This window comes from Cricetulus griseus, chromosome 8 (assembly GCF_003668045.3).
Source record: "Cricetulus griseus strain 17A/GY chromosome 8, alternate assembly CriGri-PICRH-1.0, whole genome shotgun sequence".
Taxonomy (NCBI): Eukaryota; Metazoa; Chordata; class Mammalia; order Rodentia; family Cricetidae; genus Cricetulus; species Cricetulus griseus.
This window is the reverse complement of record NC_048601.1, coordinates 3,600,299-3,623,023: the sequence shown is the minus strand read 5'-3', so window position 1 is coordinate 3,623,023 and position 22,725 is coordinate 3,600,299. Positions and strand designations below refer to the sequence as shown.

General features: G+C 46.0%; 1 protein-coding gene and 1 long non-coding RNA gene across 10 annotated transcripts in view; one reads left to right on the top strand and one right to left on the bottom strand.

The window, feature by feature from the left end:
• Positions 1 to 22,725, top strand: part of LOC113837147 — a 64,652-nt gene that overhangs the window by 33,116 nt on the left and 8,811 nt on the right. For 5 of the 6 annotated variants that reach the window (XR_004771081.1, XR_003487814.2, XR_004771084.1 and 2 more), the window contains 3 exons: positions 13,459 to 13,547; positions 15,801 to 17,445; positions 17,891 to 18,017. This is a non-coding gene — a long non-coding RNA (uncharacterized LOC113837147). Of the gene's footprint in view, positions 1 to 13,458; positions 13,548 to 15,800; positions 17,446 to 17,887; positions 18,018 to 22,725 lie in introns of all 6 variants that reach the window. The other variant, XR_004771080.1, reaches the window with a different exon arrangement.
• The window catches only part of Itpr2 (inositol 1,4,5-trisphosphate receptor type 2), a 414,122-nt gene continuing 404,214 nt past the window's right edge, over positions 12,818 to 22,725 (bottom strand). For all 4 annotated transcript variants that reach the window (XM_027430112.2, XM_035448791.1, XM_035448792.1 and 1 more), the window contains 2 exons: positions 16,880 to 17,041; positions 12,818 to 16,280 (listed from right to left, as the gene is read on the bottom strand). In XM_027430112.2, the coding sequence (XP_027285913.1) occupies positions 16,194 to 16,280; positions 16,880 to 17,041 (249 nt within the window). In that variant the 3' untranslated portion in view covers positions 12,818 to 16,193. The remainder of the gene's footprint in view (positions 16,281 to 16,879; positions 17,042 to 22,725) is intronic.

Below are 22,725 nucleotides of genomic sequence, written 5' to 3'. Positions count from 1 at the left end.
TGTGGTTCATATAAACCGGCTGATGGAAACTCAAGATTCCTTGTCTTTAAGAGCAGGGTGTTCTGTAGTACCCACTATTAGGGTTGCCAAGGTAGTTAGAGTGACACTGTTAGTCCAGACTCTTAAAGCTCAGTGACATCTTGGTCCTAAGGGAAGTCAGGGTGCATTGTGATGGCTGTTTCCCCACCAGTGGCCCCTCTGCTGGCATATTTACACAGAAACCATCTGACATTGACAGTACAGAGGCAGGGCATGGCAGTGGACATAGTCTGATTCTGCCGTCACAGACTCTACATGAGTACTCCTCTGAGTGCCATGGCTTACAAGGTTACAGGTTCCCAAATCTATGTTTCTCTACCTGGAAATGGGTGTTTGCCATCTCTCCTAAGGTAGGTTCTGTGGTAGCCAATATTGATCGTCAGTTTGGTAGTATCTGCCATCACCTAGAAGGCAGACTTTGGGCACACCTGTGAGGGGGTTTCTAGATTTGGTGGGAATTGAGAAGGGAAACCCACTCGACTGTGTGTGAGTGGCACAGTTCCGGAGTCAGGGTCCTAGAGTCAGGGTCCTAGAGTCAGGGTCCTGGAGTCAGGGTCCTGGAGTCAGTCAGGGTCCTGGAGTCAGGGTCCTGGAGTCAATCAAAAGGAAACAGTGAGCTGAGCACCAGTGCTCATCTCCCTCTGCTTCCTGGCTGTGCAGGCAGTGTGAGCAATAGCTTCACAGCCTGCCACATGCCTCCCTGCCAAGCCTTCCCAGCCATGATAGACCAACACCCTCAAATAGTGAGACCAAACAGACCCTTGCTTCCTTGTCACAGCAGTGAGGAGAGTGACTGGTATACAGTCTTAATGTGATATTCAACCCCCTGCCCCCGGATAAAATCCAGAATTCTGTCTCATCGGTGTTGTATAGCGTGTCCATAAGCCTTCAGCAGGTCATCCAGTACAAGGCAAGATGTCCTCCTTGGAAGGACCCTAGTGCATCCACTGGTCATCTTGCCCTAAAGCCCGACTGGGAATGAAGAAATGACAGACCCATGAACAGGAAAGCTGGGGCCAGGCATGTTGTACTCTCTGATGGAGCTGCAACCCAGAATGCACAGCTCAGGGGGAGGGGCTAGTTTTGATTGGCAGTAGGTGTCTTTAAGGCAGAGCTTCAGGCTGCAGACTTCAGGAGAAGGAAGCTTCAGTCAGTAATGTTTTTTGCACTCATTGGTCGATAGTAAATGTTCACACTTGCACACATACTTAACATTCACACTTGGGCCAGAGGAAGATAAAGAAGGAAGTCCTTGGGGTCATGTATGGTTTATTAATATACAAATCAGGATCAGTGTACTACACTCACAGGCCAGAGCAGAGCTGCCACACCGCTGCCACTGTTCCCACCACCGCTGCCACAGTCCAAAAAGGATGAGCACTAAGCCACCAGCCACAAGGACTCCTGTGACTCGCTGCCAGCTTGACCACACCCCAGAGAGAGTGCCTCCCCCCACCCTGGCCTTTTATATAGGTATTCAGATACCCTCCAATTAAAAACTTCCCCCTTGGGGCCAAGCCTCTCCTTAAAATTGACTATCAGACAGATGACAGGATTCTTGCAACAGGAAGGCTTTGCCAGTTCCAGGTCTGACCCATATGGGTAAGGCGTGGCCAGCATCCCATGGCTCTGATGTCTTCCTCCTTGACATGGCATTTTCATGTCAAACAGTACACAAAACTTCACTGGAACTTCACTCCCTCAGGGTTTCCTTGGCTCCTCAAACAGCTCACTTCTCTGCAGGTGGCTCCTTCCCTTCTAGCATGCCCCTCATTCTACTTAGACTCTAACCCCAAATATGGCCATGTATTTTGCTTCCTGTGTAAAGGATTCAGCTAGCCCCTCACTGCTCCCTGGAGTCAAAGTCTGGAATCACTTCCCAGCCTGCCTCAGTGCCCCAAGGACCTACCAGCCCTGTCTGAGCTCGCCAATCCCTTCTGTTTCCATGTTTGCTCTCATTCTTCCTGTGACACCAGCGTGCCGTGCCCCTCCCTGAGGGCCCTCCTTGGTTGTTCAGTTGTCACTTCTTCTGCCTATGCTCTGCCATGCCACGAGATCCCATAGTAACTTCCATGCTTTGACCATGGTATTTATTACATCACACTGAATATATTTTTAGCTCGCTATATCCTTGACATATGAGCTCCCTGAGTACTGAGGGGACATTCTGTTACATTTGAGTTTCCAGTGCCGGACATCTAATGGCATCCGAATCTCATGTTTGATAACTGTGCTGGCCAGTGTTGTGTCTGATTGACACACAGACTAGGGTCATGTGGGTAGAGGGAACCTCAGTGAGAAAATGCCTCCAGGTTGCCCTGTGGTCAAATCTGTGGGGCATTTCCATGATTGATGTAGGAGCCCTCCATCCCAGTAAATGATGTCACCCCTGGACGGGTGGTCCTGGGGTGTATAAGAAAGCAGACTGAGCAGACCAGAAGGAGCCAGCCAGTCATCAGCCCCATCCATGGCCTCTGATTCAGTCCCTGCCTTCAGGTTCCTGCCCTGATGTCCCTTCATGGTGGACTTTAAGCTGTAAAATGAAATAAACTCTTCCTTCCCCAAGGTGCTTTTGGTCATAGTGTGTTTAATCCCAGTGAGAGAAAGCACATGAAGACACTATAAAGAAAGGAAGGCATCACCTCCCTTCTCTAGGGCACCATCTGGCCTAAGAGTAGCTCACCTCCCTCCTGCTGCCACCCAATACAGTGCAGCTTTGGCATGGGCCTGCAGGCAGCCGTAATAAAAGACTGTGGGCTGGGGAGGTCTAATGAGCAGAAATTTCCCCCTTACAACTCTAGGAGGTCTGAGGATAGAGAACCAACATGGGCAGGTGGCTGGGAAGAGGGGGGCACTCTTTCGGGCCACATATTGCAAGTAAAGTACATAATCACATGAAGGGAATACTCTGAAAGCTGTCGATGCTGACTGTATTCACGAGGGCACTCTACTTACAATATAATCACCCTTCAAAGTCACCGTGAGCAAGGCATGGATGACATGGGTCTGTAGTACCAGCTGAGGAAGAAACACCTAGAGGTTCAGGGTCAGACTGGGGGACATCTCTAAGCCCATTTCTGAGGAAGCAAGTCCTGTCTTCTGATATACAGGTGGTTGGATTAAGACACATGAATCTGAGTGGCTAGAGGCACCCGTGTTTGACACCCTAAAATTGTCATGTTTGTCAGTGGCGTCTGAGAGAAGTATGGGGAATCTACAATCACACTGCCATGGTTCAGATCCCTGCAGCTCTCTGAGAACTTTTGGCATACACGTGTTGGTCTTATCACATTAAAAGGAGATAATTAGGTATTCACTTCTTTAGCAGGTCGGTCGATCTAAGGGTTAGATCACACATAACGCTTACAGGAAGGCCTGGCCCTAGGTGTGCTCAGAGGGCATGCCTTGTGCTGCTGGTTGTGCTGGGATGTGAGTCTTTTAACTTCTCTGTGACCAACTACATTCTCGCTGCCCCAGAATCTGTGTCTTGCCCTAACACCACCTGGCTTCATAGTTGTTCCCAAATCTGAACCTCTTGGAAGTTACTACGTTCTTGTAAGATATTCCAATATTCTAGTATTGCTTCTGAAGTTTTTATTCTGTGTTTATAGCCATTGATGGGGGAGGGTGTCCTAACCAATTGTGGGTGGTACCATCCCTGAGCTGGTGGTCCTGGGTGCTATAAGAAAGCAGGTTGAGCAAGCCAGTAAGCAAGGCCTCTGAGTCAGCTCCTGCCTCTGGGTCCCTGCCGGAACTGAGTTCCTACCCTAACTGCTTTTGATGGTGAGCTGTTACATGGAGCTGTGAGTGAAAGAAGCCCTTTCCTCCCCCCACTTGCTTTTGGTCATGGTGTTTCATCACAGTGATAGTAACCCTAACAAGGACAGAAACTAGTACTGGAAAGACGGGGTACCTCTGTGACCTGACCATGTTGTTCTGGGGGAGTATTGTGGAAGGCTACAAAAGTCACTGAAGCTACAAAAGTCACTGAGTGTTCAAAGTTCAGTGATCTGGCTGTTCTGTGAGAGCTTGGACGATACGGTGTTGAGAGGAATCCAGAAGACAGGGGAGGCCTGGCTCGTGAAGTTCCAGAGGGAAGTTTGAGAGTCACTTAAAGACTCTCTCAGGGCTGTTTTCTATTTTGAGTGAAGATTCTGTGGTTCTGATCAGCTGGGCCTGAGAATGAGCTGTGATTACCTGGAGACTGACGCCACTAAAGCAAAACCCTTGTTGAGTGGTATGAGCAATGCTGGTTGGCTGGAGCTGAGAAATTAGTAGTGATTGAGAAGAGACCAGCGTCAGTGGGGTGAAATCTTCTGGGCAGCGTTTCCTAAGAGTCGGTTCACACAAAGATGTGTTCCAGAGGCGGCCAAGGTTGTACGTCTGGCTGGCAGCTGTAAGAGTCACCCAGTTAGTACTGGTTTTGAAGACATGAAGGGGTCACAAAAAGCAGCTGGAGCTTGGCACGTGAGGGGACAGGAGGGGACGTTGAAGGTGCAGCTTCAGTAGCGGCTGAAAACCCAGGACTGAAGAGGTCATGGGAGAGAGTCAGGCTTGGCACCATGAATAAAGCCCAAGAGAGGCTGTTGGTAAAAGTGCAGCCCAGTGGCAGCCGAGACCCCAGCATTTTGGAAATGCCAGTACCATTGGAGTCCACCAAGAATAGAAGCAGCATTGGAGGAGACCCACTGCAGAGCCTGGAAGGCAAACTTTGTGTGCTACAGAGGGCAGAGCCAGAGAAGTGAGTGACTCACGCCCTTTGGAGGAGCCCAGAAACCTGTGAGTGAATCCCAGGTGTGGGACGTTATGTTATTTACACGATTAGAGTTTGCTTTTGCTTTGATCTGATTGTGTCTGTGCCCTGGCTTTTCCCTGAATTAAGAAAGCATTTAACTTATTTTTATATAAGAGCCTGTCCACAGTTGAGAGAAATGTTATATTTTAAAAGACTTTGGATTTTGAAAAATACTGACTTTTTAGGTGTTTGCGCTTTCCCCAAAAGGCATTGGGACTTTTAAGTTTATACTTTTTTTTTTTTGAGACAGGGTTTCTTTGTGTAGCTTTGTAGACCAGGCTGCCCTTGAACTCACAGAGATCCACCTGCTCTGCCTCCTGAGTGCTGGGATTAAAGACGTGAGCACCACCACCACCACCACCGCCGCCACCACCTGGCTTTATAAAATGTTTTGTATTGTGATGTCTTTATTAATGTGTGAGCTTAGGGATGAACAAGAAAGGTAAGGTGGTGGCTTAGCAGTGGCAGGTTTGTGTGTCATGTTGATAATAGGTCAGTTTATGTCAAGTTGACACAAGCTAGAGTCTTTGGAAAGGAGGGACCCTCAATGGAGAAATGGCAAGCCTGTAGGGCATTTTTTTAACTAGTGATTGGTGGAGAAGGGCCCAGCCCATTATGGTGGTGCCACACCTGGGCTGGTGGTCCTGGCTTCTATAATAAATCAGGTTTCGCAAGCCAGTTAGCAGCTCTCCTCCATGACACCTGCCTCCAGGTTCCTGCCCGGCTTGAGTTCCCTGCTCTCACCGCTTTGATGATGAACAGTTGTCTCAACCTGTGAGTGAAATAAACCCTTCCCTCCAATCATCACTGACCATTAGCCAATATGACCCAACAGAAGAAGGACAGCACACCATGATCACTGGGCTCCAAATAGCGCTTTATTTATTTTTTTTCCAGGGGTGTTTTGAAGTTGTCTCCCATTCTCCATATATAGTTCACTTAATTTTTTTAACTTGAGAAATGACACCCAGCTCAAACCAGATAGCTGACAGTGGAGTCTGAACAATCAGGGAGACTTAAGACCTTCCCAGAATCAGCCGTCACCCCCGTCTGTGGCCACTTTGAGGCTGATACACAGAGGCAGTCCAAGGTCTGTCAGTGAGTAGAGCGCTAAGATTACACGAGGTGTATGTATAATCCGCGTCAACTCTGTGTAAACAGGACGTGTTTATCAGTTGCGTGGTTCTGGGTGTGTGTCCACAGGCTGGATAGCTCAACTGTCTGAAGCTGAGGGAGGGGCACATGGTAACATCTTCGGAACTAACGGAACGGTGTTGGATTGATGGATGGTGCAGGAAGTGTCTCTCTTTGCATTGTGTTTTGAAGCCCAAACACGGGAGCCTCTGGGTGAGTTTACATTCGTGGTGGTAATATGTTCTCACCCGAGACCTTCTGAGCTTACACTGCCTGTAATCCTTGGTGTAGCTCAACGCTGAGGCATTGACAAGCCCCTTTGCAGCCTTCTCTCTAACCCTGGAGGGCATACCCACCATGGGAAGCCTGGCTTCTAAGTTTGGTTGAAAGAGCCCCTGCTCCCCGCTAAGGGGGCCTCTTCAGTGCCACCTCCCAGTTGTCCTAGAGCAGGGCTGTCTTGGCAGAAGACCATTTTCCTCACTTCCTGTGCTCCTGTTGCCTGAGGTGATCTGATACATGTGCCTATGTCCTACATTCAGTGTCCAAATGCCATCCTGTAGAGTTGTGTACCATTTCCACATGTCCTAGAGGTTCAGGGAGTCAGGGGAAGCCGCAAGGTTTTCATTCAGTGTGTGGAGATTCATGGTAACCAGTGGTTATACCCACAGGGTTCTTCTAACCAAGAGGTAGAACTGTCTTACCAAATACCAGAGCCTCAACTTCCTGTTTAAGCAGTGTATTGTGTGTGTATGTATGTATGTGTATATGTGTGTATGAGTGTATGTATGTGTGTATATATATGTATGTGTATATGTGTATGTTTGTGTATGTGTGTGTATATGTATGTGTGTATATGTGTGTGTATGTTTGTGTGTGTATGTTTGTGTGTGTATGTTTGTGTGTGTATGTTTGTGTGTGTATGTATGTGTATATGTGTGTATGAGTGTATGTATGTGTGCATATATATGTATGTGTATGTGTATGTATATATGTGTATTTTTGTGTATGTGTGTGTGTTTGTGTATGTGTGTGTATATGTATGTGTGTGTATATGTATGTGTGTGTATATGTATGTGTGTGTATATGTATGTGTGTGTGTGTTTGTGTATGTGTGTATGTGTGTATGTATGTTTGTGTGTATGTGTGCATGTTTATGTGTATATGTGTGTATGTATGTGTATATGTGTGTGTATGTGCATGTGTGTATGTGTATGTGTGTGTATGTTTGTGTGTGTATTTATCTATGTGTATGTGTGTATGTATGTGTATATGTGTGTTTGTGTATGTGCATGTGTGTATGTGTGTGTATATATATGTATGTGTGTTATGCATGTGTATATATGTTTGTGTGTGTATGTGTGTATGTGTATGTGTGTGTATATATGTGTGTGTGTGTGTGTGTGTGTGTGTGTGTGTGTGTTTGTATGTGTATGTATGTATGTGGGGGGGGCACAGGCATGCTGTGGTGTGTAAGTGGAGGTCAGAGAGTGCCTTCCAGCTGTTAATTCTTGCCTTTCCTCCTGTGGGTCCCAGGTATTGAACTCAGATCATCAGGCTCCCTGGCAAGTACTTTACCTGGTGAGCCATCTGTCTCACTGGTGGCCACTGACTTCCTATTAAAACCCATGAAACCCACAGAGTTATGGAATATCTGAAAATGCAGCACAAAATATGCCACACTCGTATGTAACCAGTAACCACGCTGAGGCTAACCAGGTCTACTGTTGACTGATCGCTAGTCGTTGCCTAATTGTGACAAGATGAGTCTTGCTTCTCTCAACCTCTGCTTCCCTGATTTCCAGAGGTGAAGCCAGCGGTCTGAGGGGGATGAGAGGAAGAAAAGAGAAGTTCTTTCTGGAATGGATGGGACTGGAATAGAGTCATTGCCGAGATGGGGCAGCCACCTACCTTTCAGATGGGTGCAGTACATGCTCTAGAATTAAGGACAAACTGTGGGGAGAACCAAAGTTTTCTCTAGTTCTGCCCTTTAACCTGTTCCCAAGCTAATCTGTTCTGGAAGGAGACTGTCTCAGATGTCACACCAAGGTGCAGATGGAAAGCTCTTGATGTTTTTATTTACGTTTTGCCTGCATATATGTCTACAGTTAATGTGTCTGGTACAGGTCAGAGGGAGGGCATCAGATCCCCTGGAAGTGGAATTACAGGTGTGTGAGAGCCTCGGTGTGGGTACTGGTCCCAAATCCTCCAGCAGAGCAGCCAGTGCTGTCAACAGCCAGGCCATCTTTCCACCCCTAGAAAGCTGCAATAACAGCCAGTGCTGTCAATAGTCAGACCATCTTTCCACCCCTAGAAAGCTGCAATAACAGCATTCTTTATTTTAAAAATGATGTTAGTTACATGTGACTGTGGCAGTCTGCTTTCATAATACATGCTATACACTATTTACTCTGTAGTTACTGTGTGTTTCAAAACAGGAAGTAGACATACAAGATTCTGATTAGCACGGCATCAGAACACTCACACCCGAGACTCAATGCTCTTGACTTGGGAGCTTTCCACTTCTGACTTCTCTTGTAGATTTTCTTTATAGTCTGTCCTTGAACTCCCCATCTTAACTCTCATTCACTATTTTAGCACTCTTCTTTCCTTTGGTCTCATCACCAGGCATGCCTTAATGCTTAATGATGCTTAACTTTTGTATTTCTAGTTCTGACTTTTGTGCAGCCTAGATATCCAAACTAACATGTTCCCCCTCTGGATGTCTCTAAAGCAAATAAAACCCTTTCTGCCCCCAGATAAACCAGCCTTCTGTTCCTCACCCTTCTCCCTATTCTAATATTGTATTCTCTGTCTAATGAACTACTTCACCAGCCAGTGAGGAAAAAAAGAAGCATTCTGGATTCTCCTCATTTCTTGTTTCTCAGTTGAGTCAAGCATTGTGTAGCTATCCTGTTTGGAGCACCCCACAGGACCATCCTCTCCTGCTCCTGGAGTCTACTAGCCCACAGGCTGACCCCTCTCCTATCTTGCTCTTGCTAGATTTAATAAATACTAAATAAATGTTGAATGAAGACATAGGCATGGAAGTAGAGTGTATTAAAATAAAAAAATCTCTGCCTGTTTGACTTGTGCATGAACTCCCCTATCGTATATTTCTCCAGCTGAGCTTTCAGAGCTAACCCTTGCTTCCTTGGAGGTCCATCTGGGTAGGTCATTCACTGTGCCGGTTTTCTGAAGTTAGTGTTACTCTCCCATCCATTACGTTAGCTCTGTAGCCTGACTGTGTTTCCTCTCCACCTTATATGATGCTATCTGGTTCTTTATGTCTGATACTGAAATAAATGTTGCCCAGGAAAAGGCCACGGGTGTCTCACTCTGGCCTCATCTTCAGTAAAAACTGCTTGCGTATATACAACTTTGCAGAATTAAAATTTCACCCTTGAAAATCTTCTCTTTGGTGTGGACAGAAATTTCACACACAATTATCTACAGCGCTGAACCTTGGCTATGGTGTTCGTTCATAAGCAGTCCCATGACCCCACAGAAATACAGATGACTTTGTGCCAGCTCATTTTTAGGATATTGCTAGCTATATTTAAGACATTAAAACCTTTATTTTCTTTTAGACTATTACTGAGTTAACAAAACAGCTTTTGGAATCTGAATGATTGGAAAATAAAATATGGTGTAGTTATTTCACAGGGGGTATCACTGTGTGTTCTACTGGGGCATAAGTGTGCTTCTGTCCGATCAAATTCCATAGCCATTGAAGAAAGGAACTCTGTCTCATCAGTTTGAGTGCTTGGTCAACAAGGAGTGGCACTACTTGCCGGAGATTAGGAGGTGTGGCCTTGTTGTTGTAGGTGTGGCCTTGTTGGAGTAGGTGTGGCCTTGCTGGAGTAGGTGTGGCCTTGCTGGAGGAGGTGTGGCCTTGCTGGAGGAGGTGTGGCCTTTCTGGAGGAGGTGTGGCCTTGCTGGAGGAGGTGTGGCCTTTCTGGAGGAGGTGTGGCCTTTCTGGAGGAGGTGTGGCCTTGCTGGAGGAGGTGTGGCCTTGCTGGAGGAGGTGTGGCCTTGTTGTGAGGAGGTGTGGCCTTGTGGAGGAGGTGTGGCCTTGTGGAGGAGGTGTGGCCTTGCTGGAGGAGGTGTGGCCTTGCTGGAGGAGGTGTGGCCTTGCTGGAGGAGGTGTGGCCTTGCTGGAGGAGGTGTGGCCTTGCTGGAGGAGGTGTGGCCTTGCTGGAGGAGGTGTGGCCTTGTTGGAGGAGGTGTGGCCTTGTTGGTGGAGGTGTGGCCTTGTTGGTGGAGGTGTGGCCTTGCTGGAGGAGGTGTGGCCTTGCTGGAGGAGGTGTGGCCTTGTAGAGGAGGTGTGGCCTTGTAGAGGAGGTGTGTTGATAGAGGCAGACTTTGGGGTTTCAAATGCTCAAGCCAGGCCCACTGTCTTTCTGCTGCATGTGGATCCAGATGTAGAACTCTTGGCTCCTTTTCCAACACCATGTTTGCCTGTCACCGCCTGTCACCACACTTCCCACCATGCAGATAATGGACCAAATCTCTGAAACTGTAAGCCAGTCCCAATTAAATGCTTCCCTTCAAGAGAGTTGCCATGGTCATGGTGTGTCTTCACAGCAATAGAATCATGACTGAGACAGCTATCTAGGTTGGATCTGAAACAATAACAAGTTAAACCCTGATATAATTTCTTCAACAACAACAGATACAAAAGAGAAAAGCCCTTGCATTTCCATGTTCAGTGTGTGCAAGCTGACCTCCATTCATCTTTAAGGCCCTATGGTCTTTGGGCTGGTTTGTCTTAGCCTCAGTGGCTGACGTGGTAGTCGAGAATGGGAAGTCGTATAGGACTTTCTGCTGCCATAGCTTGTCCATCGCACCTGTAGCCCGTTGCATGCTGGGAGGTGAGTGGTATTACTGTATTAGCTTCCTTCCCAGTTGCTGTGATAACTGTGTCATCAGAGCTACTTAGAGGAGGGAGAGTGGAGAGTTTGTCACTTGCAGTTCCAGCTTCTCAACTGTCATGGCAGGGAAGTCACAGCAGCTGGTGCTTGAGGGAGTGGGTCATACCACATCCTTAATCAGGACCAGAGAGCAATGATTGCGTGCATGCTTGCTCCTCTCCTGGCGCAGGGGATGGTTCCACCCACAGCAGACCTTCCCATCTCCATTAATGCAACCAAGGAACCCAACCCCCCTTAGGAACGCTCTGCCAACCTGATCTAACATTCTTTCATTGAGACTCTATTCTCAAGTCATCCTAGATTATCAGTTAAAACTAAGCATCAATCATTGTTCGCGGAGTGATGATTTGGAGTTACATGAATTTAGCTTAGCTAACACTTCCCAGAATTCCCTTGTTTGTATGGTTGTGTATGTTATTTTACAGATATTTTCATGAGGTTTGGATAACAGATGGCATTAAGCAGTGGCCACTTAGGAGGGAGCAGGTGACAGGTGCAACAATGGCTTACCCTGGTCTCTTGGCTCACATGCTGGCTGTGCGACCATGAACTAGCCTTCTGCTCTCCAGCCCTCAGTGGACCTCTCCTTTATCTGTCGTTAGTCCTGGGCTGGAGTACATGCAATTCCACAAAAAAAAAAAAAAGAAAGAAACAAAAAACAAAAAAGAAACAAAACCCCCAGAGGGTTTCGGTAAAGCCTACTCCGGTCATGGTTGTCTGTCTGCCACGAGACTCTTGCAATGCTGTGGCCTCTCGGGTGGTGGTGAAGTCTGCAGGAGAGAGACACTGTCACGTAGCTGCTGCTGCTTCTTCGTCGTCATCTTCATCTTCTTTGTCTTCGTCTTCGTCATCTTCGTCGTCTTCGTCTTCTTCGTCTTCTCCTCTTTCTTCTCTTCCTTCTCCTTTTTCCTTTTCCTTCTTCCTCCTCCTTCCCTCTTCCTTCTTTTTCTTTTTGAAAATAGATGCTTTTATTATTATTAGAAAGAAGCTTCTTTCACATATCAATCCCAGTTCCCTCTCCCTCACCTCCCCTCTCCTCATCCCCTCTACCTTCCCCACCCCCATCCCAAGCCCTCCCAGACTTCCTCAAAATAGGCAGTTGACCAGACAAAGGCTGTGGCCTGGGATTTGGCCAGAAGTCCCTCTGCACATATAGTCCTACTGTGGGTGCTGGTCACTCTCACTGGAAGAGGAACTCATTTTCTATTCTCCCCACTCCCATCACCCAGCCACCTTTTCTCTGATGGGAGCAAATCAAAGCAGGTCTTGCCACACTGCTTCCAGGGACTGGAAAATACCCACATCAAAGAAATCTATTCATAGATTACATGTGATTCACACCACCTGAGTGGATGTCAGCTGTCAGAAGGCTGAGTTCTGTTTTGGGGCAGAGGTTCTCAACCTTCCTAAGGCTGCAGCCAGCCCCTTAATCCAGTTCCTCATGGGGTGGTGACCCCAACCATAAAATCATTTTCATTGCTACTTCATAACTGTAATTTTGCTGCTGTTATGAATCGTGATGTAAACATCTGGTATGCGGGGTGGTCTTAGGAGACCCCTTTGGAAAGGTCAGTTGACTCCCAGAGGGGTTACAACCCACAGTTTGAGAACCACTGATCTAAGGAGCCCTGTCCTTGGGGACAGCAAATATTGACCCAGAGATTCCAAGACGACCAAAGGATCAGGGTCCACAGAGTGCTTCCAGGTGTCTAACGTGTAGATACAGTAGTATATGTGAGGAAACTGAAGGTTTGGCCAGTTCCCAATAAAACTCTGGGCTCACCGGGTCATCTGGGACCATGGTCTGAGTTTTCCTGTGTCTTTCAGTCTCGCTGTGGAAGATGTTGGTAATAATGACGCCTCTCCATACCTTAGAGCTGTTTTCCAGAAACATGGCAACAAATGAGTAAGGCACACACCAGATGCAAATTCTTTTTATTAATATTAACTAATAAGTTATCCAGTCCCTGACAGTATGTTAAAATCACCTTTTTAAAAGACAAGATAGACATTCTCTCTTGCTAGAGGAAAGAGAATCCATTTGTTGATGTAAGAACTGGCACAGTCACTTCACGAACTGCTTGAGTCTGTGGGAACACTCCAGGGAGGTGACGGAGAGCTGATCACAAGAGCTCTGTTTTCACATGCACTCAGTTCTGTTTGGTTTGAGCATGGTGTCGTCTTCTACACAGGAGTCCTATCAATCCTTATTTCAAAGCGGCAGCAGAGGAGTGAGTACAGGGCCTCGGGTAGCCTCCAGCATTTTCTGAAATCTGGAATTAGCTGTCAAATTTTGAAAATAGAAGCTTAGCCTGGCTTACATAGCCTCCCCACCCCTGCTCAGGGCAGGAGCCTCAGAGATGTGCACAGCTTTGCTAGCTCTTTGCCTGGCTCCTACAGCCATCTGTGTCTGGGTTGAAGACGCCCGCTCCCTCCAGGTGATAACTGTATTATTGCATCTGACACTATTTTGGAAGGGATCTCCAGGATAGAATCTTTCAACAAAGCTTTAAAGTGGCTGTCAGGAATGTGCCATTTTCTGTTTACTCTTCCACACAGTGTGGCTGTCTGCATGGTTACAGGCTCTGAGATGTGATGTCATCAACCCCATGCATTGTTGACCTACTCAAGCGACTGGGTCCCTGAAGGTGAGCTGCTTCTTTCCCGGTTACATGGCATGCTGGGAAGTGAAGTCCCCTCTCTAGTCTTCATCACCAACCTCCAGGCCTCCTTACTCACACTCAGTCTCAGGGTGGGTCATACCACGTTACAGTTGGTAATTAAATGACAGTCAGAAGCCTGAGCTGTGAGTTGGAGATACGGGGATCAACACAATATCAGCATTGATTCAAATGAATTAGCTCCCTGAAATTATCAATAGTCTACCAAAAATTGCAATCTTTATCCACAGGCAAAAAATGGCAGATTGAGGAAAATAAGCCCTTTTGTAACTTAACTTTCTAAAGGGTAGGAAATACCATCTTTGCATGCACACAACTGGTCAATATTCTCTCTAGATAGTGCAAGATCTCTACTCCCCAATGATTATTTTAATTTAGAAAACATCTTTCATTAAACTCTTTAGCCTCAGAATGGAACACACAGGAGAGCAAACCCTTTTGTAAATTAAAAATATTATTCAGTGGGAGCTGCGACTTTTAATCAATATGGATTTTAATAACCTAAATATTAAGAAAAACCCTCCCTAGCACAGAAGTCAGAGGTGACTGTGTTTTTAATATTGCTATATACATATGAGAATACCAAGTATACTCAACTTCAAACAATCCAGTTTGCATTAACAAACACACATAACAAATATAAAACTCTCACCAGACTTCAGATTTCCTCATTTTTAAATATCTTTATGAATTCCATGTCCTAGAAAAGTGCCTTTTGTTTCATTTGCTTTTCTTTAAAAATTTCATTTTATAGTCTTTATCTTGTAGAGGGGAAAGAAAGAAAAAATGCAGCTGAAAAAAATTGACACAGTGAGAGTCTTATTAGGAGAAATCTCTTCTGGGTATTTCCCACAGGAGAAGATAGTGTCAGACAGTGAGCTGCTGTAATGGCTTGGACGTTAGGTCAGACATACCACACAGCAGTTTCTGCCCCTTTCTCTTGCCCAGTGTACTGGACTTTTATCAAAGACTGTCACAGCATTGATAGCCTTGGGTTTTTAAAAATGGCTGCCTCAGTCTAATTTTGGTGGCACCATTAGACAAAAGTTGGTAATTATACGTTAAAGTTCTATCAAAGAATTAGGGGTAACTGCAGCAGATCCCTGACAAGGGCCAAAGGTCAGTGCTGCACTGAATTAGCTCACAACACTTTAGGTCATGGGTGTCAGCAGCCTCCAACTTCAGGCTAAGAGAAGTCCTGCTCTGTCCAAGAGCATGTCTTATTTTAGGATGGTCTTAGTGTGTGCAGGTTGAGTAAATTTAGTGCCTCTCACTGGGTCCCAAGGCTAGACCCATGAAGTAGAAGGTGGATCCACTCAGGCTTCCCAGCTGCACAGTGAGTCCATATAGATCCAGGATTTTATTTATTAGGAGCCAACAGCTAAAGCTGCCTTGAAGCCCCCTAAAGCTTTAAACGTTGTTGTAACAAACCCCACATGGCCCTTGGTGGCTGAGAGGCTCAGAATGTAGTGTCATGGCTGGTGGCCCTCCACCACAGTTTTCACTCTTTCCTCATCTCTGTCTCTAACGCCTCAAATAGTCTCCAAAAACAATGTATCTACCCAGGCTATTCTCTCCCTACATAAATTCTGGTCCCAAGATTCAACATGGAAACAGTTTGGGGGAAGGAACTTCCATCCTGCCTACACTTTGACAAACTGTTACTGTAACAGCCATTGAAAGCCTGCATATTCTTGAGTATTCAATATAGTCCTTAGATTTCCCTCCCACCGCTGCAGGGATAGCAAACACTCAGGTCCTCAGGCACCACAGGTACAAATCAACTTGCTTTTTACTCCATGCTTATGAAAGGCAAAACCACCAGAGGAATTTCTCAATGTTCTCTGTCCCTTTGAGTGTTTCCTTTATTAATACCAGTATATTTTAATAGCATCTGTGCTCAACCCTGCTTCCTGGTCAAGCCTCTCCACTTTCATGATCTTAGCATTCACGTGACTTTAAGCGCACTCTTAGCCAGTTCTATGAAACCTCCCTTTTGTGCAGCCCTGCACAGAATCCGGGAGAAAGCGACCCTGCTCCAGTTATGTTTTCCGTGTGTGGGGTGTGAACCTTCAAAGCACACCAAGCGTGTAGAGCTCTGAGCCCGTCACATTTCATGTCGTGAAGAAACTGTCCGGTTACATGTAAGATTCGGAAGCTTAACAGAGATTCCTTTTTCAGGTCTTGTTTTTTTTTAATCTTTAAAATTTTTTTTCTTAGTCAGACTCGGCCACCAGCCGAGTGTGGCTTCTCGTCTCTGACCTGTGTGCCACAATTTGAAGAAATAAAATCTAACCGGACTCCAGGTTGCAGACAGCATGTGAGAGACCAGCCCAAGGCCCATCGATTGAGCAGTCTGCTGCTCCCCCCCAGCCTGGTTGTTTCCTGCTGCACTGAGAGTCTGTGCCCTGTGCTGGTTTTTTTAGCTTGAGTCTTCTCAAGCGTGAAAACACAGTTACGGATTGTTCCGGGAGCTCAATGGCTCAGCATCTTGGCACTTGGCTGTTTTTAGCTTCTCAACAATAGCCACTGTTTGCTCCCTCCATCTCATCCTTCCTTCAGCAACGAGGCAGGCATCTGATGAAAGGCTGGTCACGGCGTGCCCCCATGGTGTCAGTGTGGTGGCATGTGATGGTTCACATGGGGTGTGTTTGATCCAAGGAAGCCCAGCCTCTGCTTGTTCTTCCTTTGTTCTGTCATCTGGAGAAAGAGAGAGAAAGTGTGTGCCTTCAGCTGCTTTCCTTGATTTTTTTTTCACCCCAAGAACCCCACTGTCTGGTTCCACACAGAATATATTCACCGCAAAAGCATTTTTTTTTTTAAGTAAACTACCAGAAACAGAAGTGAGAAGAAAGACCAACTCCTCTATCCATGCTTAGGAAACAGGAAGTGGTGTTGTAAGAAACACAATCTGTTGCTGGAATCATTTAACAGCTTACCAAGGGGCCTGGCGACATCATGTTTTACGGTTGCTGAGGACATCGTGTGATAAATGGGTTGATCGGGACCTTAGAGTGACAGCTTTTAGTGAATGTCTGCCTTTCCAACAAGCTTGGAAATCCAAAGCCAGGCAGGAAATAAGATCCATCACCAAGAGCAACATGGGCCCCTCCCTGTCTTTCCAGTGAGAATGCTGCACAGGAGGTGGGGGAGTCCCTGCTTGCTGAGAAACCACCAGAAGCCACCGCAGCACAGCACAGTTGGGGAATTCCTTTCCTGGAGTTTCTGGGTCCCCGTGCTCACAGTGGCAGGGTGGCTCCAGTGCCCCCCCCCACCTCAGCTCACTGAAGCTCACTGACCTGCTCCTTCAGCTCTGCCAGCTGCCCAGATAGCTGCCTCACCAGACCCATGGTGGACTCCAGCTTCTCCTGCAGGTTCCGGATCTCGTTTTGCTCGCTGTCACCTTCATTGCTGACAAGTGACATGGCCCGCATCCGAGGAAACCAGTCCAGATTCTTCTCCTAAAAGAAATGCAGGAACTGGGTAGTGAGTGTGGGCCGGAGCCAGAGACACTACAGAGAATGTTTCTGGTCATTTATTATTATTGAAATCTAAATCATTGTGGTCTCACTTGGGCATGGTGGTGGACATCTGTAATCCTAGCTCTCTGAAGCTGAGGCGGGGACTGGCCGGCATGGCTATATTGTCAATTTCAGGCCAGCCTGGGCTACAAAGCAGCACTGTCTCAAACAAATCCCAAAGCTCAGTCTCTCAGCATATACACCAAAGGATCCTCCTCTGGCCAGGGGCAAGAAGAGGCAGCATTGGTCCTCATGGACTGGGAAAGACCCCAGCGATGACTTCTCCAGACTCCCAGGTGATCCTGGATGAAGCCAGCATCCAGAGATGGAGGATGGGTCTGAAGGTAGCAGGATCGGATCTCAGTGTGTGTTTGTTGGGTGGGGGGGGGGCAGGAGATAGGAAAAGCATGAACTGTGCCCGCCCATGCCTGGGTCCTGCCCATGTTCTCTGCTGAGGTTCTTTATCAGTTCTGTGGCCCCCGGCTCCATGTGGGGGAGGAGGGGAGTGGAAGGGCGTGGCCTGGGGTCCTACTGTCTGCTCCCTGTGGAAGCAGTGTGTTACAGTGGTGCCATTGCCCCAGATGGCAATAGCTGGTGCCACTTCTGTTATTTTCTGGGCAGCCTGTGTGTGTGTATGTGTGTGTTTCCCCACCATTGTGATAGACACCCCTAAGTCTCAGAAACTCTTCCTAACTGGTGAACACCATAGAGTCAGTGTGCGTAACTTAGCCTGTATTTTTCAGTCTTCACTTACTCTGCAAATTGTAATGTAACCCCCATCTCCAGCAGATTAATTACCCATGTCAGAGCTGGGAACCGGAAGTCTTTGCACCACAGATCGTGGGGGCCAGCTTCTGAATACCTTCCTCTGTCACCCCTGCAGGGAGCTTCTTGCTTACAACTCCTCCCCTCCCAGGTAAGTCCAGAGAAAACTCTGCCTGGGTTCCCAACCACAGGGCCATCAGAGCCCTCTCTTTCCCCAGAGTGCAGTGAGGTGAGGTGTTTGGACTGCCACTCCCATCTTGACATCACTGGTCCTTGGCATGGCTTCTTGTGTATGGGGCACACGATTCCCTGTCTCCAGTGGCAGGAAAAGTGACTGAGGGTCATCACTTCCTCTGAGTTTTAGAGTGACAGATTCAGTTACTCTGACCACACCTACAGGCAGGTATTTAGGGATCAAAGGTATGTGTGTGTAGTAGTAGTAGCAGATCAGAAGACAAATGGCCAGAGTCAGTTTTTTCCTTATGCCATGTGGGGCCTGGGAATCAAACTCAGATCTTCAGCTTTGGCAGTGAGCCCTGTCCTGGGCCCTGGCTGGGAGCTTTGAACTGAAGCTGGGGGTGATGATGATTTCACTTTCCTGCCACAGACCTGTACCTAACATGGTGAAGGCAGCAACCTCAACATCATCCTGATTCTTAGGATGTATCCCTGAAAGTGACCAGCTAGTCACTGGGGTCCCTTTGGGCAGCCTTTGGGCAGCCAACAGCTGAGATGAATGTACAAGGATGACATCCCTACCTCCCCCCCCCCAGCTGTTAGAGGAGAGCTTGGCTGGAAAAGCACCCTTTTCTCGGAGGCCAAAAGTGATCATTTCTCCATGTCAGAGTCTCAGAATGTCCCAGCTCTTCTTCTGGGGTGGGAAATAGGTGGCCACCAGAGGAGATGGGACAGGGAGAGCTCAGGGGACGAAAGTAAAGGCTGACGGTGTCACTGTTCTTTGTGTCTGAGAACAGGGACGTGGGCGGCACTGAGACTATTGAGAGAATCTGGGCTCAAAGATAAACACGTCGTGTTTCTATCATATGAGAAATCTAGCTAGATTTAAACCCTTACATATCTATACACATATACTGTACACACGCGTACACACACATACATGAGCAGGGTCAGAAGAGACATGGAGGCAGGGTGGGGGTAGAGGAGGGTAACGGGGCACATGTGACTTGGAAGAAAGGGAGTTCCCCATGGGCAGAAATGTTGGGGTTCATCAGGTGACACAGGGTCAGATGATCCCGGGAGACACAGCAATTACTGCCACAAGTGAGGGAAGGTGAGGATGTCCTCACTGCAGGCACCCAGCTAGGTCAGTCATGTCCAAGGCTGCCTGCTTTTCAGGAAACAATGGCAGCTCTCTCTCAGCAGACTCTGCTGGAGCTGCCCGGGCCACGGGACTCTCATTCTCCACTCTGTGTCTGCATTAGTCCCTTTGTTTGCTCATTCCTTTCATAATTCCCGCTTGTGACTCCTGTGCCCGTGCTAGGCACTGGGAGACAATGGTAAGCAGCACCCAGCCTGGGCCTCCTCGTCCTTTGTAAACCACAGGCAGTCACAGACAACAAAGACAAGGAGGTGCCAGGGAGAAAAGAGAGTCTGTTCCTGTCCTCTGGATTCCATTCTCTCTTTTTACCCCCTTTGGGTAGTTCCTGGCTAGTCTTCTTGACTGTCAACCAACCATAATCTGAAATGGATATATAGGTAATTTTCCAGTGTTTAGACTCTCACCTCCAGCCCCACCTATCTCTGCTGCACCCTCTTGGCCTCTTCTCCAGGCAGGCACTAGCTTTATACTGCCATCTCTACCCATACCCATGACCCTAAGACTAACCCTCTCCCAGGAGGGTCACCATAGGCACAAGGAGGACATGCCCTGTGCCTGCCTCCGCTCACCCCATTCCTCACAGAGGGATTCAAGACTAGCTTGTCCGTCTCCAGTAGTACCTGTTGCCTGAAACTGACCTATGGACATATTCTAACTTTACAGAAAGTCTTCTCTGGGCTTAGAAATCTCACTGAGCTCAAGCTGAGCCAAGTTTACTTCTGATGCCCGACTTGAACGTCAACACTGAATTGCCAAAGACTGAGCCCTCAGCGTCAGTGGTAAATCATCTGACAAACTGGCATAACAGGACACAGAGCTTCAGCCACCCCCTCCACACAGAAGACAAGATTTCTACAACAAACACTACCAATGACCTTATTCCAGATGCCTAGATCCCATCATAAATAATGAAAAGTTTGAACTGCCATTGTAATGTCCCCTGAGAAAAATGACTTAGATGATACACAAGATAAGGATTCAAACAGAAAAAAAATGATCCCAGAATTCAAAGGAGATGAATATGCCAAATTGAAGACTGTAGAAATATAGTTGGATGAAATAACAAAAACAACTCAAGACATGAAAACAGAATTTAGTAAAGAGATACCATCTCTGAAGAGAAGCCAAATGGAATAAAGCTTGAAATGAAAAATTCCTCTGAATTTGTTTGAATTCATGAAAGTTTCCCCAATAGATTGGAGTAGGTAAAACTATTGAGGACGAAGTGAGGAACTAGATCACTCAACTAAAGGAAATGTCAAATCCCTCCCCAAACCCCAAGAACAGAACATGTGGGAACTCACTCTATAAAAAAAGACCAAACCTATGGAATAATAAGTATAGAAGGAAAAGAAAATACATAATTTAAGAAATGAGATGCCTATCAAGGTCTAATACGGAACCAGAAAAGAAATTCCCCACATCACATAATAGTCAAAAAACCAAATGTACAAAACAAAGGATATTTACAATGACAAGAAAAAAAGTCAAGTCTCATACAAAGGTAGGCCCATTAGAATACCAATAAATTTCCAATGGAGACTATGAAATCCAGACGGGACTAGACCTATGTACTCTTACGAGCTATGAAAGACAGTGGGTGCCAATGTAGATGACTGTTCCCAGCAAAACTATCAGATTTAATTTATGACCACTAATCCAGCTCTATAGAAGAAACTGGAAAGAACACTCCTGTCTGAAGAAAAGGGTAAACATGTAGGAGGGCACAAAAACAATTCCAGACACCATAAAATCAACAAAATGATAGGAATTGACACACATTGTTCAATAGTGTCTCTTAACTGATAATAAAGTTCATTTGATCTCAATTTCCCAACAACTAGAAACAGACTATCAGACTGGATCAGAAAACAGGATCCATCTTTTTGCTGTTGCCAAGAAACAGGATCCAGGACCAGTGATAGACACCACCTCAAAGTGTAAGTATGGGAAAAAGTATCCAAGCAAATGGAACAGTCAAGCGGCATAGTGATTCTAATATTTGACAAAACAGACTTCAAGTCAAAACTAATCAGAAGAGATACATAGGAATACTTACCCTCATTTAGGAGAAACCCAACAGGATATTACAATCCTAAACACATATGAACTAAAATTGGAGCACCAAATTTCACAAAAGAAAACTATTAAACATAAAACCACAGATCAACCCTAACACAGTGATGGTGGTGATTTCAATTCCATTCTCATGGACATACAGGTCACTCAGCAAAAGAAGGAAACTCGAGTTCAATGACATCATAAATCAATAGAACTAACAGACATCTATAGAACATCCTATCTAAAAATTAATGAATATAATGCTCTTTTTAGCCTATGGGATTTTTTTTTTTTAACAAAATAGACCACCTATTAGAAAACAATGCAAGTCTCAATAAATACAGGGAAATTGAAATCACATTCTGAATTTTATCTAATAACTAAAATAAAGCTGGGTATCAACAATAATAGAAATGACAGAAAGTATACAAAGTTATAAATGCTAAACAACACCCTTCTGAATCAAAATTGGGTAAATGAAATCAAGAAGGAAATTGAATAATAAATACTATTAAAAATGAAAACACATCATGGCAAAATCTATAGCACACAATGAAAGTCACCATATGAAGAAAGTTTACAGCATTATGTGCTTACATCAAAAACTTTGAGAGGCCTCTAAACTAAAAGATGCACCTGACAGTGCATTTTCCTATTCTTAGAAAAATAAGAGTACACAACAAAAGAAATAGGTTGGAAGAGATACTCAAAACCACAGCTGAAATGAACAGCATAGAATGAAAATAAACACAAAGGATCAATGGAAGAAAGTTACTTGAAGAGAGTGACAAGGTTGATAAACCCTTCATCAAAGTAACCAAAAGAATTAGAGAGTATCCAAATTAAACAAGAAAAGGGAGACACTACAACAGACATTGAAGAAATCCAGAGACTGGTTCAAATATACTTTAAAGATCTACATTCCACCAAATTGGAAAATGTAATGTAGGAGAGACCTCTACACACCCGTGTCGCTGACCACACCTGTTTGGGCATGGCCACAGGTGCCTAAGGGGCTTGCAGGGTAAAGATGGGAGGAGAGGGGCACTTGCCTCTCACTGGGTTCCAGATGGGTTTGGAAAGCTGCTGAGACTGGATTCTTGGAGCGCCGATTTGGGTCATCGGCTCCTCGTGTAAATGATTTCCCCTTAATAAATTAACCATCTATATCCATAGTCCATGTATGGTTACCTTCCTTTACAATGTAAGAAATGGATGAACTTCTAGATATATATGACTGACCTAAATAAAGATGAAGTAAATGATTTAAATGAACCCACATCACCCATTGAGGTAGAAGCAGTAATTAAAAGCCTCCCAACTATAAGACACAGGTCAGAGGGAGTCATTGTTGAATTCTATGAGAACTTCAAAGAAGAGCTAACACCAACACTCCTCAAACTATCCTACAAAACTACCCAATAGAAAAGGATGAACATTCTGAATTCCTTTTATGAAC